Below are 18,097 nucleotides of genomic sequence, written 5' to 3'. Positions count from 1 at the left end.
TTTCAGTTCTGCCCACATATTTTCTATCGTATTGAGGTCAGGGCTTTGTGATGGCCACTCCAATACCTTGACTTTGCTGTCCTTAAGCCATTTTGCCACAACTTTGGAGGTATGCTTGGGGTCATTGTCCATTTGGAAGACCCATTTGCGATCAAGCTTTAACTTCATGGCTGATGTCTTGAGATGTTGCTTCAATATAACCACATAATTTTCCTTCCTCATGATGCCATCTATTTTGTGAAGTGCACCAGTCCCTCCTGCAGCAAAGCACCCCCACACCATGATGCTGCCACCCCCATGCTTCACAGTTGGGATGGTGTTCTTCGGCTTGCAAGCCTCACCCCTTTTTCCTCCAAACATAACGATGGTCATTATGGCCAAACAGTTAAACTTTCGTTTCATCAGACCAGAGGACATTTCTCCAAAAAGTAAGATCTTTGTCCCCATGTGTACCTGCAAACTGTAGTCGGGCTTTTTTATGGCAGTTTTGGAGCAGTGGCTTCTTCCTGGCTGAGCAGCCTTTCAGGTTATGTCGATATAGGACTCGTTTTCATGTGGATATAGACACTTGTCTACCTGTTTCCTCCAGCATCTTCACAAGGTCCTTTGCTGTTGTTCTGGGGTTGATTTGCACTTTTCGCACCAAAATACATTAATCTCTAGGAGACAGAATGCGTCTCCTTCCTGAGCGGTATGATGGTTGTGTGGTCCCATGGTGTTTATACTTGCGCAGAGATGAACGTGGTACCTTCAGGCGTTTAGAAATTGCTCCTCAGTTTTTTTTTCTGAGGTCTTGTCTGATTTCTTTTGCTTTTCCCATGATGTCAAGCAAAGAGGCACTGAGTTTGAAGGTCGGCCTTAAAACGTGTCATGCACAAAGTAGATGTCCTAAACGACTTGCCAAAACTAAAGTTTGCTAATATGAAATCTGTGGAGTGGTTAAAAAAATTAGTTTTAATGACTTCAACCTAAGTGTATGTAAACTTCTGACTTCAACTGTATATATGATCAAAAACGACTTTTTTCAAATAGTGATGGTGCTGTTTTTTACATCAGTAATGTCCTGACTATACTTTGTGATCAGCTGAATGCCACTTTGGTGAATTAAAGTACCAATTTCTTTCCGAAACAGCAAAATATGTATATTACTCCAAACATTATATATATATATATATATATACACACACACACACACACACACAGTATATCTATCTATCTATCTATCTATCTATCTATATAAATAATAAACCCCTAAAACAAAACAGGCTATTACCTGGCATTAAGTGTATAAAAAGTGTCATACCTTTTTGTTAGTGAGATAGTAATATTAGCAATGACAGAACATTTACTTAGAAAAATGTCACTGCATTGAATGTATTGAATGCAAAATGTATAAAATATCTTTATATTATGCGCCTATGTACAGAATCGTGCGGAGTATTTATGAGTAACACAAGTTTACACTCTTAGAATGTCGAAGGAAAAGATTGCGAGGCTGAAAATGAAACGTGTTTTTGGCGCCACTTTCAGGCTCGACCACTAGATGTCCGTGTCGTTCTTCACTGATTAGCGGGACACCAATTTTACATTTATCGTTGAAATTTTCGAGATGGAGAGAGTCGTACTGACTGAAACTTTTAACAAAAGTACACATCAATTATGATATTTGAGGTAAGTTGTAATTTATGTATTTTCACAGAATTCCTATGCGTTTCATATCTTTCCAAAAATGCTGTTGGAGTGGTTGTGTATGCTAGGCTTGCATTAGCTGTTTTCAATTTAAAACCGACTTGTTCCTTCAGTATCATGGTAAAATATGGCACTTCTATCCTTAAGATAAATACGTTTTTATATAATATTAATAAAATAGTACTATGATGTTCTTTTAAGTTTCTAGAAGTACTATGTAAATAATACTGTAAATGAGTATGGTAATCATTCAGTACCATGGTATTTCCATCTGATACCATACCTGACCATTGGTACCACCACCACAGGGATCAAGTGAAAATGGTTAGCTATTTGACAGCTAACATGTACATTATCTTTTTTGTTCAACATCAAAATATTAGGTTAAAATATTTATAAATGTTATCATTTAACCATTTTAAACACCTTTTTGCAGTTCAATTAAATAGCCAAAAATATGTAGTCTCTCAATTAATACTAAAATTAAAACTGCATAAATATAAAACACATTTAAAAATGAATATTGTATAGTGTTTTAAACCAGGAAGCTGCTTTCACTGCCTGACATATCACGTCAATGACTTAAATATATAAAAATGTTTCCTGATAGCATTTAAACTATTTATTCTTTAGAATATGCTGGTTAGCATTTTTACTATTAATATCTTTACAGCTCTACTACATTATCCATTGGTGTAAATGATTTATCGCTGTGCTATCTCTTGTCTTTATGCAATAATATTAGGCCATGACCTGAGTGCACTAATACCGGCTAATATAATCAGCTTTAAACAAAGAGCTCTTGTGTTTATTGGTCCTGTGAGCATGAAATCCACCTGATTACTGAGTAACACTACACACATGAACTACCTGCTCACTCTATATGCCACCAGCCTGTGTAATCACATTGCACTTTATCTTCACCATCTGTTCAACTCTCACCTCTCAACCAAAGGACCGCTGCTGCTCCTCCTGTGTTGCCAGGGCGACAAGGAGTGTGAGGGGAAGATGTCCTCCATCAGATCTAGGGTAGTTTTACCTGCCCAGGTGTCCAGGAGTGAGGTGAGGGATTTGTCCCTGCCCACCAGCTCTCGGGCTAAAGTCTCCACGAGCAGCTCGGGTTGAGTTCGCTCTCTTTTAGAGAATAGATGGTAGTCGAGTCCTAGAATCTGAGAGGTCTCCTCCTCTAGTGGGACACTGCTGGGTGACTGAGGGAGTAAATGTGCTGTGCTGTCTATAAGATGGATGGACTGTAGGCCAGGGGTCACAGATGGAGTCATATGGTCATTTGATGGCTGTTCGGTCTCTGGATGGGCTGTTGTGTCAGCCAGAGTCTCAGAATCGCTAAAACATCAAATTAAAAGAGAAAATGGTTTTATATTAATGGGATTAACATACAAAATTATTTACCCATGTAGAACACAGGAGGCTTAGACCCCAATGACACTATATGCTGTGCACGTTTATTGTATTGCACTCTGTTGCATAGATAGTGGATCATTAATTGAGCAACTTCTACATATTAAAGTTATAAGAAACACCACAAAAACCTATCATTACAATAAATGTCACATTTAGCTCAGTTGTTAGTGAATGAACTCCAGACGATGTTTCTCTGTTCTATATACAGTATATGTATATATGTTAAAATGTATATGTTTGTATGTATATATGGTTGCATTCTCTTTGCACTGGAAGCTTCTGTCACCATGATAATTTCCTTGTGTGTGTAAGCATACTTGGCAATAAAGCTCATTCTGATTCTGACTGTATGTCATGAACTCGTGACTCGAGTCTTTTAAAATCATTCAAAAGAGAAATACACTCTGAGAAGAGATTTTAATCTTTAGAGGCTAATCTGGTCAAATTAAGGTATAAATAAAAAAGATTAGTTTATATTTATGAGTGACGATCACACTTTTACGCCAGAAGGTGGCAATAAATGAACGTCTTTTATGCGTTTGATTGAATTATTAAACCACTGATAAAGCACCGAGTCATTCACGATCGAAAAATACTATTTATACTTCATAAAGGCACAGCCACTTTTAACTTTGCATGATGAAATTCCACGGGCAAGGAAGGTGTGGGCAGACATTGAGCGTGTGTGTAACCAGCAAAAAAAACGAATTGTCAGGCAGCGTCTTTTTAATTATGCACTTTACTCTGTGAGAGTGAAGTTAAAAAGAAACTCACTGCTAAAATCATATCCTTGAACATTGTGAATATTAAGTGTAACTGTGTACGAAGCACCGCCCATACAGAGGTCACTGCAAAACCACTTACTATTGGTCAACGTGGCAAATTCGTCTGTCAAATGTTCACCAAACTTAAACTCCACTTGAAATCCGCAAGGGCAAATTCTTCACCACTGGAAGTTTATTATACGAAATTCATGACCATGCAGATTCCCATTGAGATGACTGTATTTCGCCTGCAGAATTTTGCCGTGCAAAGGTAAAAGTGACCACAACTTAAAAAGCGATGTGTTTACTCAGAGACTTCAGCAGAGTGTTTAAGCATCATAAGCATTTAACCCCAAATGAAAACATATCATATCTTTCATTTTGTGAACTGCTGTGCATGACTATCAAGCTATGCAAAAAGAAAAAAAGACAACAATATTAGCCTAAAAATAATTATAAGTTTAAATTACATCCTGATATCATTATAATGTCATTAGTCACCTTTACTCATAATTCATCCAGCCCCTTTCTCTCCTTGTTAAATGAGATTGCCAAACTAAACAAACGACATGCCTCCTCTCATTCAGTCGGTGAACAGATGCTGATCCTCGCTCGTTCACAAATTGAATGGGAAAATGGGGCGTATTCATTCAGTGGGTCAACCAGTGTTGTGCTGCTTTACAGCCCGCACTCCAATGCTATTGGCTTGCGCTACAGTCAGTCTGTACAGATGGGAAAAGCCATCTAAGCAGTCTCATGCTTTAAAGTAGTGCAGTGCTGCAGCTGCCACTGTTTAAGATATTTGCATGCTGATTGCAGAGTCACAGATTTTTAGGGGGTCTGAGATGTATTTTAGGGGGGCTGAAGCCCTCCAAAATAGGGTCTAGCAACGCTTATGGTTGGACATGTTCCTGGATCAAAAAGGTTTGTTGTTCCTAGTAAAATATTCCTATCAAACAATCATAACCCTGCTGAAAAGTTGAGCACTGCTGGTCACCAGCATATGTTGTGTTTTGTCTTAACTAACTTAACCAGAAAGATTTGTGAAGGGGTCGTTCATACCAAATGTGTTTTTGCGTCCATCTTACCAACATGTCCTACTTGGATCATATTAAACACATTTACCTATATGTGCCCACACATTATATCTGTGTATGTTTATGAGTACATGTTTACCTGATTGGCCTTAATGGTCCTGGTGACAGTAAAGCTTCTGTTACTAACTCCTCCACAACTGGGGGTGTGAGAGGTGGTGGTGGGGGTAAGTCCTTCATATTCTCCATCTCTCTGATTGGCAGTGGTGGTGGGGGAAAAGAGGTTGGGGGTGGTGTTAAAAACACTTCATCGTCGCCTTGTAACAAAGCAGTGCTCTGAAAATCATGAAGACCAGACTCTGAGATCCGAAGAGAGGGAAGTGTTTTAATTAAGGAGACTGGGCTTTTGGGGAAGGTGGGCAGCCTTGAATCGTATGACCTTGTGAGTGGATCGTCTAGGGATGTATGTGACCCCATGACTTTGACCTCTGGGTGTGGAGGTGACTGGGCGGACACTGATGGTTTTGAAGCCACCGGACATGGGAAATCCTTCAGGGTGTCTTCAGAAGTGCTGGTGTCGTTGGAGTTCTGCCGCAAGAGTTCAGATGGACTCTTCTGACTTTGAGGGCCAGTTTCTGGAAAAGCAATAGAATCCAGGTTGGGCTGACACAGTCTCTCTCCATTATGCCAGTTCAGGCTGGCAGCAGTTCCTGGAGAGGTGAGGGGGCAAGGCAGTCCCACGGAAGCAGCCAGAGCAGAAGCACTTTGTGCCCTGGGCCGGTCAGAATTTCTCTGGTGCTCCCGCCTCAGCATAGGTGCGTTAAACTGGACAGGACCCTGGTTCAGCTGATAGCTCCTCTCTGCATGTGACTGTTTGGGTGCAGTGTTCCCCAACACCCTATTAAACACAAACACACACAAGACATGACATGAGAACATCCAGTACCATTAACAAGCTGGTCTTGATAGATTTTCAATACCTGCCATATCTATGATTTCTTAAGTTTTAATTTCATTAGATTCAAATAATAATTTATCTTTCAGTGTCTGGTGGGAATTCCTGCATGGGTCAAAACAAACTAAAAAATAGCTACAGTGGGACTCCTGTCTGATAAAGCCATTGACCAATTAAGGGTATGCCCTTAATTTAGGACCTTTTATGGTTAAATATTTCAATAAAACAATGTTTCAAATAGTTTTAAACTCACAAAGCAATGCTTGCTCTTTAAAGGGCTGATCTGCACAATTGACTTACTGGCCTTTCTGTCCCTTGATGCTGGTTTGTCTATTTTCTAACATTTGAAGTCTATGTAACACATATGAATTGTCCAAAGAAAAATGTTTCAAGTAAAAAGCCATTTAGAAGGTAAAAAATCCTTCTAAACTTAAATATACTGGAGATAAGTTTGGATAGATTCAATATTCAACAGTAAAGCATGACATACTTGTGAATGATTAAGTATGATACAAATATGTACTGTATGTATGTGAATTCTGGGTGGTGCAAAATAAAATCTGTAAATGCTGTGTTGGGGTGGGGATAATGGACTCAAGAGGCTTTATTTGTAGGACAACAGAACTGAATGTTGTTTTTTTTTTTTTTTTTTTTTGATAACACAATTATATACACAAACCTGCTTTCTGAGGATTCCTTGGAGGAAACCATAAACAATTGGAGGTCTGTGGCCATGAGGTCCTAGACAATCAGAACAAAAGAAGATTTTTTTTTTCATTTAGCAGGTGTTAAATCATAAAAATGTTCTATAGAGAAGGTGCAGAAATGGGGATTATTCAAATACCAGAAAGAGGAAGTTAATCATTATTTCATGGTTACTGCAGTTTTAGAGAATGTTGGTCCTTTCATGTTAATTTTAATCTGAAGCGCATGCCATGATTACTGATTAACCAACATCCGTTAATGAAAAAGAGACAGGGCAATGAAAACATCCTTGATGAGCTATGTTGTATTCAGCAGATGAACCGCAAGCAGATGCATAGACTGTGACCTTAATGGTGCTCTTGACTTTGATGATTTATGCATGGCCTGTCTGCTTATGTTACTTATTAATCCAAAACCACAAAATGATAAGTAACAAAGTCATCATGCTGGCATTTTATCTACAGCTTGAGCCAATTTTGGAATGTTGGCATAGTCTGGGATTTCACAGGATAGTCATACTGTACATCCTCTGTGTGTGCACTGTACATGGTCCTCATCAAATCAGAGCTATTATTGTTTACATAAAGGCTAATTACTCTCCTAGATAAATGGCCCTCTTAACCGTTCCAAATTTTTGAACCCAACACCATGATGGGTTGTCCATTATCTCCAACGCTTCCCTTGGGCACAGAAGGAGTGCAGTTATCTGTGCACATCTGTCAGATCTCTGTAGCCTAGGCTCTGTGGCACCAAACAGGAATTGAAGACCACTGGCCTCTTCCTGCGGTGCACCAAGAGTGGGCATAAAAATATTATCTGCCCATCTCTAGGACGGGACTGCTTCTTTGCCCTACAAGTACCTACTGATTACTAAACCTGCAAGGAATCTGTGCATGAAGATGATCATACTGAAAGATGATCATGTTTTCTCACAAGTAGGATCAGAGGGACAAAAACAGATCTTGACAGTTTCTTAAAGGGATAGCTTAAACAAAAATGTAAATCCTGTAATCTAAGTAAACAGTGACTGATGCAAACATTCTGTCAACATCATTCTGTGGATGAAAGGAAAATAATTCACCTTTGGAACAACTTGAGGGTGAGTAATTTTGGGTGAACTATCCCTTTAGGTTACAGATCTGTGGAGGTGACTTTGTGAGAAGTTTTGACTCACATTTAGTATTGCTTTGCACGCAGAGAGCTCCTGAAGAGAAGACCTCTGAACCCTCTCTACAAAGCTCTCAGAACTTAATCAGGTTGCAAGAAAATATATTATTATAGTTTATATTATCTAATATTGAACTGACTATATTCATTTCTGAGGTATAAGTAGTTTTTCCTTGGCAAATGTGCAACTATGGGAAGCTAATACACTTTGAGTGAGTAATCTTTTTTAACTATGCAATAGGTGGGTTAAAATAAGCAAATCTGCTCTAACTTGAATGTTATTGTTTAACTTGGAGTGGTATGAAGTCATTTCACAAACATCTAGCCAGTGACACAGGAAAGTTCACCTGTTTTTTTTTTTTTTTTTTTGTTATTTTGTTTTTCGCCCCCTGATCATAATAATGCTTTTGATGAGAATACTCTTTTTATAGTGAAAACATATCAGTAAACACATAACATAGAGGAAAAGATGCTTGTTACCTGATTAAAGTTCTCCACTGATGGAGATGACCTGGAGCGGAAGTGCTGAGGAACTGGACGTTCTTCACTATGGTCCAGCAGATCATCTGCTGAAGCTGACCTCCCTGTGCTTCTGGCTGAGGTGGCTCTCTCAAAAACTGCCTCTAGGTGCTGAGGAAGGAGATGTCTAGCTGGGCCTGGGATCTGTGCAGGGATGGGATTCTTGGTCTCTGTTTTTGAAGATTCAGGACTTGCGCCTTGGAACTGATGGCCAGTGGGGAAGAACTCAGACCGTGTGTGATTTTGGGTAGCCCTGGTTGGATAAAAGGAGCTTTGCATTCCTGCTGGAAGGGTTGATGCTTTATGAACACCAAAAGAGAAGCCATCGTATACTGGCTCTTGCAAAGAGCACACACTTGGGGTGGAGGTGAGACTCCGTGAGTCAGTGGAAGAGGAAGAAGCTGACTGTAGATATGCACTATGTGGGCGGTTTGAATATCCATCTATTCTTCTACCTGTTTTGCGTTCCATGTACTCAACAAGGGCATCTTGCTGCATCTGCTTCAAATCAGGCCTGGAGGAGACCAATCTGTGGTCAGCATTACGATTCGCCACTTGCTCAAACATCCTGCGCCTGTCAGCAACACTTGTCTCACTTGACAAAAGCTGCTGCTGAATCTTTTTCTCAGTCTGACTGGTTTCTGGAGTCAACACGCCAACTTCATGCATGTTTTCTGGCTCAGAGTAAGATCGTTTTTTCTGCTCCATCATAAATCGTTTGCGTCCACAAATCCGCATGACTGAGGGTCCAGTGGCTGGGACATTGGGGAGTTCAGGAGGAGTGGTTCTATTTGGTACCTCAACAGGAACAACATGCCGTTCTTTTGGAGTGTGTGGGGATGTATCAGGTTTGGGACTTGTAGTAGGTCCTTTTCTCTCCAGGGACATGTGTTTGGCTGGCACTGGTGGAGGGTTAATGCTAAGGTCCCGTCTTCTGAAGGAAGTAGATCTCAGCACCTTAGACTGGGCATCTTTAATGCTGTCTCTATATGCTCTGTTAAAAGATGTGTCCTGGATGGTGCCCAGGATATCATGAATGTCACCTTTACCATGGTTGCCATTTTCCTCACCAAGCTGGAAGGTGCTCTTACTCCTCTGAAGGGTTACAGCAGGGTCTTTTGGGTGATGATGATGGGCATGGTGACTACTCCCACGTCTCATTCGCGAATCCTGCTGCACCTCCACATGTCTATCAAAACTGGCCATGGTGGAAGCACTCTGAGTTCTCACATAAGGGATGGAGCTATTGCTTCTCTCTAACATGTTGTGCAAATCTTCCACACTAGAGAGGGAACTCTTTGCACTGGAAGGTCTTGGTGCTTGACTAAGACGAGCCATGGAACTATGATGGGAGAGGCTGCTATGACTGCGAGGTTTAACTTGCTGTCTCTCAAAATGACTTACTTTCTCCAGCACAGACATGGTGCGTTCACTCTGAACACTGCATTGGCTAGCTGTACTCTCAGGACTGGCACATCGTTGAACCTCAGCAAGTGCATTCTCCAGTCTGGTCAGAGGGTGATCGAGGTCATGACCTTTCTGTTTGAGGGCACTAGAGTCGCTGTAGTGCCTAATATGTTTAACTATGTGGTCACCTCCTTGTGTCTGGACTAAGTTTCCTCTGTACGTTTGGGCAACTTGACCATGTGCAACTTTCTCAGCTGAGTAAAGATGGTCTGGATGAATATTTTGCTCATTGTATTTGTTTTGTTCTTCATCTTTAGGTTGCCTGTAATTGTTATAAGCTTCCATGCCATGTGAGAGCCTTGGTCTCTCTACTCTTTGTTGAACAGGTGTGTAAGGATCCCTTCTCTCCTGGACTACAGATGATGCCTGTGTCTTCTGCTCTTGCAGCTGCAAGTGAGACCGGTAAAAAACAGATTTGACCTGAGTATCATCTTGAACAATATCAGACAGCTTAGGCTGTGCCAAAACATGGGGTTGAACAGGGCTTAGGCTGGGAGCATTGCTTTGGTATCCATTTTCAACCATGACCCTATCCTCGCAATGAGGGTTGTGCTTGCTCTCCTTAGCCAGTGCTGGGTACACACTACCAGCACTAGGGTTACTGGTTGGGATTTGTGCAAAATGTGGCTCGGGTGGAGGAACAGGGTAGATGCTTGTGGGTAACATGAGACGGCCAGGCTGTGTGGACTGAGGAAAACCCTGTTTGGGTTTGGTGGTCGGGCTGCTTTCAGGGCTTTTCTCAATCACAGTGTGCAGCTGACCTTCAGCTCCATATGAGGACTTTCCTGTGGCCACAGAACCGCTTGAGTGATTCCAGGAACCCTTGTGAAGTAACCGCTGTGACCGAGCATGCTCAAGACTCGACCAAGAGTTGGGCCGCTCATGATTGCGAAATGCTGCATAGCTGTCACTGCGTAATGGAGGTGCTGGTACCCCCTTTAGGTTTTCGTAGGAATGCCGGTTGTGTGTCAGATCCCAGACTGGCCCAACACTGTGGCGTTGTGAGTTTGTTGCGCCTCCGCTGCTTCCACTACTGCCACTACTACTTTTGCCATGATGGCAGATCATGCCCTGGTCATTACTACTTCTAGACTGTGTTCTGCTTTCATTGGTTCTCATCAATGTTGCAGATGTTACCTCATGCTCTTCAGACACACCCTCTTGGGGGTCGTAGATGGTGCGTATGTAACGTATATCTGCCTGCTGCATCCCTTCTCTATGTGGAACATTCTCCATGGAATATGACCTCTCCTTGTTAAATGATGGTGCAGCTGTAAGGTACTCTGGGATACTAGAGCTGGTAGAGAACGAACTATATGCAGAATCACGCTTGCTGTGCAGGTGATCAATGCTGCTGGAGGATTTGGAGGATGACAGTTGATAGCAGGAGCTATATACTGGGTTAGTATGTTCTAGGCTCTCCATGCTTCCCCGGGAACTGTATTGATCTGGGCTCTTCCTAAGGAATCCCGTCTCATACCCTGACAGGTCTGTGGTGGAGGCACTGCAGGTAAGGACAAACCAAGATAAAGTCAAGAAGTCAAGTAATATACTATAAACAATTAGAAACAAATAGTTTGGGGGCCTGGGTAGCTCAGCAAGTAAAGACGCTGACTACCACACCTGGTGATGCAAGTTCAAATCCAGGGTGTGCTGAGTGACTCCAGCCAGGTTTCCTAAGCAACCAATTGGCCCGGTTGCTAGGGTGGGTAGAGTCACGTTGGGTTAACCTCCTCGTGGTTGCTATAATGTGGTTCTCAGTCTCGGTGGGGTGCGTGGTGAGTTGTGTGCGGATGCCGTGGAGAATAGCGTGAAGCCTCCACACGCGCTACGTCTCCATGGTAAAGCGCTCAACAAGCCACGTGATAAGATGTGCGGATTGACGGTCTCAGACGCCGAGGCAACTGAGATTCGTCCTTGCCACCCGGATTGAGGCGAGTCACTACGCCACCATGAGGATTTAGAGCGCATTGGGAATTGGGCATTCCAAATTTGGGAGAAAAGGGGACCAAAAAAAAAAAAGAAACAAATAGTTTTACAGCTCTAAGTTGTTTGAAATAAAATAAATGACTGCTCTTACATGATTAGAGACAACAGTTTAACTAGAAATTCTATTAAGTTATTTCAGTTTACGTTCAATTTATAATGGGATATTTGTATATTGCAAGATAATTCATGAAGTAACATGCAATGCAGTGAATTAATCCTGGAATAAGTGGTTAACATTTATATTTTACTATAATATTTATACTAACTGTATATATAACTTTACTTTTTACAACTTTTTTAATTGGGTAAAACAGGACAACAGACCAAAGAACATTAATAACTTTGTTTTATTGGGTAAAAATATCACCTTGGGAAAAAAGATCCTATTGTGCTTTATGATGCCAGTCTAAGCTAAATTAGTAGCCGTTACAGACTTGGAAAGACACCAAAAGACATTGATTTACTGCTTCTTAAGAAATACGCTGGGGGATCATTGTCATTCTTTGTGTTTGCTATGTGTCTCAACCATTCATCAGAAAGATTAGATTACATCTGATACGTTTAACTCAATGCAATTCATGGTATTGATGTCTGCCGCGTTTACAACCTTGATAAGTAGTATTTGGTGTTGACAGTAACAATCACAAGGGTTTTAGTGTTTTTGCATCAAAGTTTGCTTTTCCTTATAATTCCTGATCTCTCTTTCCTGGTTAATGCCAACGCAAAGACAAAATGATAAATCGAATTTGCTATATAAAAGGTTTGAATTATGGTGGTGTGTGTGTGTTTTTTTTTTTTTTTTTTTTTTAAGTATGTGTGGGACAGTGATGCCCTGGTTTCGCTTAGGGGACTGCCCTTTTATGGGTATTTGTTTGCCGGAGCTGGACTGGGTAAGCTGGCATCAGACTGCTGGTATTTCTGCTGGCATAATTAGCATGATATCACCCATTGTCAACAGTTACGCAGTCACCCCTCCTAAAAAAAACTGGATCAACCAATCACATGTCTGTCCATCAAACAATGACCACCAGGTCATCAGAATGTGGATCTCTATTGGTGTAGCCCATAGTAACCATCGCCATGTGAACCTTTGCAGAGTTGTTGAGGGAGTGTCATCCCAAAGAATGTTTTTTTTCCACTAGGCTGTGCGTCAATGCTTTGCTCCCTGGTCCTCTTCAAACACACTAAATGTTTTTCACTCAGTGTCATCATTCATGGCCCATGAACGTTCTGGTCTAAATATCGCGATAAGGACCAAGATAACATGCACACAACGTTCATCCTGTTGTAGCAAAAATTCTAAGAGGTTTTGGGGAAAAGTATGTAGGAAACTACATAAATGAGAGCGTCCATTGCTGATGCTATGACAACAGAGCGATGTCTGACCAAAATCTCTAATATCATTGTTCTAAAATGATCCAGTTTGTGTAACATTAATTTTTACTTGCTTATCTATATGACAGAACATTTTCTCAAATATAATAGGCTCAAAGACTATATTCAATAGGTTCAATGTGAAGGCAGCAATATACACAACCTTTTTCTATTTGCCTGTTATAAGTACCATGCGAAAAGCCAGTAACTCGTCAGGGTTGCTGTTTTCACATTTAAATAGTCCTTTTAACATTTCTTAAACTAAAGCTATTTGGTCCAATATAAAAACCTACAGTCACACACAATTTTATAAATAACTAAGTTATTGGTGGCGGGAAAAAAAAATACAGGCCCTAAACTTTACTATTAGCCGCTTTTCCACTATTGGGCCAGTGCAGGCCAGGGCTATCAATGGCCAGCCGGGACCAAATAGCCTCTGACTTTGAGCCACAAGACCAAAATCAATCTGCATTCCCACCATCGGGCCAATAGCCCCGCAGTGTTGCCCTAAAACAACCCCTTAACACGCCGCCCTGGTGCCAATGTCACACACCCTGCCCATTTCACAAGCAAGAGGGGAGTTTAAGTGGAGGAACCATGTTATCTAGTTATCTAGAATATCGAGTTTTTATCACTTGCAAACATTAGCTAACTAACAAGATAAGTGAGTTGACAACTCACCAATTGCCATGGTCTCTCCACTAACAGCGGAATGATGTCCCAACACACCATCTATGATCTCGAACCATGGAAAGTTCTTTCTTTGAGCACTGTTTTGTCCATTGTGCATTTTAACGAATTTGTACTGTACCCACAATTTTTTTATTTTTCCCTAACCTGCACTGTTTTGCACTGGATACACTTGAATCCGCCTCAATCCCCAGTTGGCCTTGTTTGGCACCAGGGGTAATAGGAGCTGGAAGAAAGCCCTGAAGAGGCACGATGAAGCCCCGGAAGTGACAGTGGGAATGCAACTGGCCCTGGCCCACACTAGCACACCCTCATTTGGCCCGATAGTGGAAACGCAGCTATTGAATCTCTGTTATTATAAAATCTTCCATGCTGTAATTGTGACAGTTTGAAAATGGGTGACAAAGGTTAAGATATCCCTGCTATTAAACATAACAGGTTAAAGAGTCCCTAGACTGTAGATCTGTTAGTGTGTGTGAGTTAAGCTGACCTGGAATGATAGTTCTGGTGCCAAGGGGCTCCCACACCACCCTGGGTGACTTGCATCATGCTGCCGGAGTCCTGAGGGCCCTCGCTCAGCTTTGTGGAGTGCCAGGAATGAGGTCGAGAGCCAGGCTCACTTCGTCTGAAAGAAAGTGAGAAATAGACAGGCAGATCAGAACACATGCAAGCACACAGGTGCAAAACATACATACAAGCAAACACATGTTCAGATAGGTACACAAATCAAGCCACACACAAACACACACCCTTAATAATCGACCCCATTAAAAAAACAGTTTAAAAATCCATGCCTGTCTTTTACAATACTTGAGAATGCAAAAAAAAAAAAAAAAAAAAATATATATATATATATATATATATATATATAATATATACTTTTCATGATAAAGAACAGTCTGAATTTTAAACAAAGTATAAAGTAGTTTAAAGTGAACACAAAGCCTGAATTGACCACTGATTGTCTGATGTAGTCAAGGCTACAAAGGATAATGAATCAAAACATCCCTGGAGAATGTGGCCCTGCCTAATAACCAGAACCTCAAATAAATACTTCCAAACCTGACTTAATGAAAGGTTAATCAAATGCATTGATATCAACGAATATTTGGAATAATAATTTTATTTGAAAGGAAAGAAAATTGTAAAGTTTTATATACAAAATTTAGAATACAATCTAGAATAGAAAACTAGATCTAGAATAGAATCTGTAAATACCTTCATAGGCCCTTATCCTCTAGGATGTGGGAATTATTATTATTATTTTTTTTTTTTTGGAATAATGTATTCCTGAGAATGAGAAATAAACAAAATTTGCAGGGTCGAAAGCAGATTTCTATTTTTGTTTTTTCTCTTTTCTCATTACGTTCTTTATTGTATTGTTGAAACATGGTAATAATGCCACCATTGTCTGAAACAAAAACATTTTTGGTTTCAAGCAGTTGAGTTGGGAACATAATGAATGTTTTTCATAAAACGGTCAGCAGACTGTCTGTACCTGCTGCTGCTCCAGACATTTGAAAACACACACGCATACACATAAAATGCCAGGCAAAGGCAGTGTCAATGGCAGTTTGTGCACAAACAGCCTTGATTCACCTGACTTAAGTGACCTACTAAGGCCTTAATGATGGTGTGAGATCAGCAGCCAGTAAGGCAATGCCAGAAAGATTGTGTTCTTTCAGCTGGCTGGGTAAATCTAGAACATAGAGTTGAAGTCAAAAGTTTAGCTTTGCCAAATACATTTAAACTCAGGTTTTCACAATTCCTGACATTTAATCATTAGACAAACATTCCCTGTCTTAGGTCAGTTAGGATCACTAATTTATTTTAAGAATGTGAAATGTCAGAATAGTAGTACAGAGAATTATTTATTTCAGCTTTTATTGCTTTCATCACATTCCCAGTGGGTCAGAAGTTTACATACACTTTGTTAGTATTTGGTAGCATTGCCTTGAAATTGTTTAACTTGGGTCAAACGTTTTGGGTAGCCTTCCACAAGCTTCTCACAATAAGTTGCTGGAATTTTGGCCCATTCCTCTAGACAGAACTGATGTGACTGAGTCAGTTTGTAGGCCTCCTTGCTTGCACACGCTTTTTCAGTTCTGCCCACAAATTTTCTATCGGATTGAGGTCAGGGCTTTGTGATGGCCACTCCAATACCTTGACTTTGTTGTCCTTAAGCCATTTGGCCACAACTTTGGAGGTATGCTTGGGGTCATTGTCCATTTGGAAGACCCATTTGCGACCAAGCTTTAACTTCCTGGCTGATGTCTTGAGATGTTGCTTCAATATATCCACATAATTTTCCTTCCTCATGATGCCATATATTTTGTGAAGTGCACCAGTCCCTCCTGCAGCAAAGCACCACCACAACATGATGCTGCCACCCGCATGCTTCACGGTTGGGATGGTGTTCTTCGGCTTGAAAGCCTCACCCTTTTTCCTCCAAATATAACGATGGTCATTATGGCCAAACTGTTCAAATTTTGTTTCATTAGACCAGAGGACATTTCTCCAAATAGTAAGATCTTTGTCCTCATGTGCACTTGCAAACTGTAGTCTGGCTTTTTTATGGCGGTTTTGGAGCAGTGGCATCTTCCTTGCTGAGCAGCCTTTCGGGTTATGCCAATATAGGACTCGTTTTACTGTGGATATAGATACTTGTCTACCTGTTTCCTCCAGCATCTTCACAAGGTCCTTTACTGTTGTTCTGGGATTGATTTGCACTTTTCGCAACAAACTACGTTCATCTCTAGGGGACAGAATGCATCTCCTTCCTGAGTGGTTTGATGGCTGCATGGTCCCATGGTGTTTATACGTGCGTACTATTGTTTGTACAGATGAACGTGGTACCTTCAGGTGTTTGGAAATTGCTCCCAAGGATGAACCAGACTTGTGGAGGTCCACAATTTTTTTTCTGAGGTCTTGGCTGATTTCTTTTGACTTTCCCATGATGTCAAGCAAAGAGGCACTGAGTTTGAAAGTAGGCCTTAAAATACATCCACAGGTACAATTCCAATTCAGTACACCTCCTATCAGAAGCTAATTGTCTAAAGCCTTGACATCATTTTCTGGAATTTTAAAGCTATTTTAGAACTCTGGAATACAACTTGTAGAATTTGAGTCTCAATACTGTACACCACAATACAACTAAATGTGAAAATTTTCTGAAGAAAATATTCGTGGTGCTTGTCTGTGTACAACTTGTCACCACGATGTTAGGGTGTTTTGGATAGAGGCCTGGTGTTGCTATGCTGTTGCCAAAGTATTCTGAGTGGTGTTAGCATGATGCTAGGTGGTTTATACTGGCACAAGTCAAAAGAGCCAACCCCCAAGTCTGTATGATATTCAGGTCCCTAGATATAGCCTAGCTCAAACATTTTAATGCAAGTCTATGGAATTTTCTCACCAATTTTATTGTCCATCAGATAAAAAATTATAACTTCGATCACTTTCCTCATCAAGCTGGAGGATTTGATGTTTCTTTAATGTTTGTACTACAAACAGGAGTGCAAGTTGCTTGCTGATCAAGTTACTTGCCAAAGTTATGTGCAAGTAGTGAAAAAAGTGTTTGTTATGCATGTGGAAATGGTCATGGATGAGGGTTGGATAGTACATCTTACAATATTGGTACATCTTTGTTCGAGGAACTGTACTCGGGCTGATCACATTTCTCAGGTCAAAGGACAGCCTTAGCTTCTACAAAGGATGTAACAACCCCTCCCCTGAACTTTGACCCTGCTGTATAGATACAACTCAGACATTGCATCCGCAAAACATCTGGCTTTCATGAAATGTTGCTATGGAAGCAACTCTCTTATTGTTTTACACACCCTCTTCCAAGGGGCCATTCCTTCTCAATAGGCTAGAGTTGGACAATATTTGTCATGACTCCTACAAGTAAATGGTGCTAGAATTTTCATTTTTTGGTAAACTATCCCTTTAACTCACAACAGTACTTCACAGCACAGTGCAGACCACAGAAAGTTATTGTGACCTCCTTATGATGGTCTGACCTACTGTAGTTTATTCTGAGAGGGTAATCAGGAAATGCTGATCTAGAACAACTTATCTAGATCCACAAAAACACGTAAGCAGCGATTTAATTTAGGGGGAATAATTATGCTGCATTTCTGGAATAGTTTGCTGAACCCATTATTCATTGTTCAGATTGTGGTTTCCTGACACAGGTGATTAAACAAGGGAAGACAAATACCCGATCATCAGGATCAAGATTATTCATACAATGTAGCAATTTAAAAACTTTAAAGCCACATGTAAACACTGCTTTTGAAATCAGAAATGAAAGTCTGTTTAGG

At 40.7% G+C, this 18,097-nt stretch overlaps 1 protein-coding gene across 4 annotated transcripts in view; it reads right to left on the bottom strand.

The window, feature by feature from the left end:
• The window catches only part of shroom3 (shroom family member 3), a 90,696-nt gene that overhangs the window by 9,984 nt on the left and 62,615 nt on the right, over positions 1-18,097 (bottom strand). For all 4 annotated transcript variants that reach the window (XM_051677170.1, XM_051677172.1, XM_051677173.1 and 1 more), the window contains 5 exons: positions 14,266-14,400; positions 8,217-11,226; positions 6,544-6,605; positions 5,052-5,807; positions 2,632-3,033 (listed from right to left, as the gene is read on the bottom strand). In XM_051677170.1, coding sequence (XP_051533130.1) covers positions 2,632-3,033; positions 5,052-5,807; positions 6,544-6,605; positions 8,217-11,226; positions 14,266-14,400 — 4,365 coding nt within the window. The remainder of the gene's footprint in view (positions 1-2,631; positions 3,034-5,051; positions 5,808-6,543; positions 6,606-8,216; positions 11,227-14,265; positions 14,401-18,097) is intronic.

This window comes from Myxocyprinus asiaticus, chromosome 38 (assembly GCF_019703515.2).
Source record: "Myxocyprinus asiaticus isolate MX2 ecotype Aquarium Trade chromosome 38, UBuf_Myxa_2, whole genome shotgun sequence".
Classification (NCBI taxonomy): Eukaryota; Metazoa; Chordata; class Actinopteri; order Cypriniformes; family Catostomidae; genus Myxocyprinus; species Myxocyprinus asiaticus.
The sequence above is the reverse complement of the archived record's forward strand: the minus strand, read 5'-3'. Positions and strand labels throughout refer to the sequence as shown.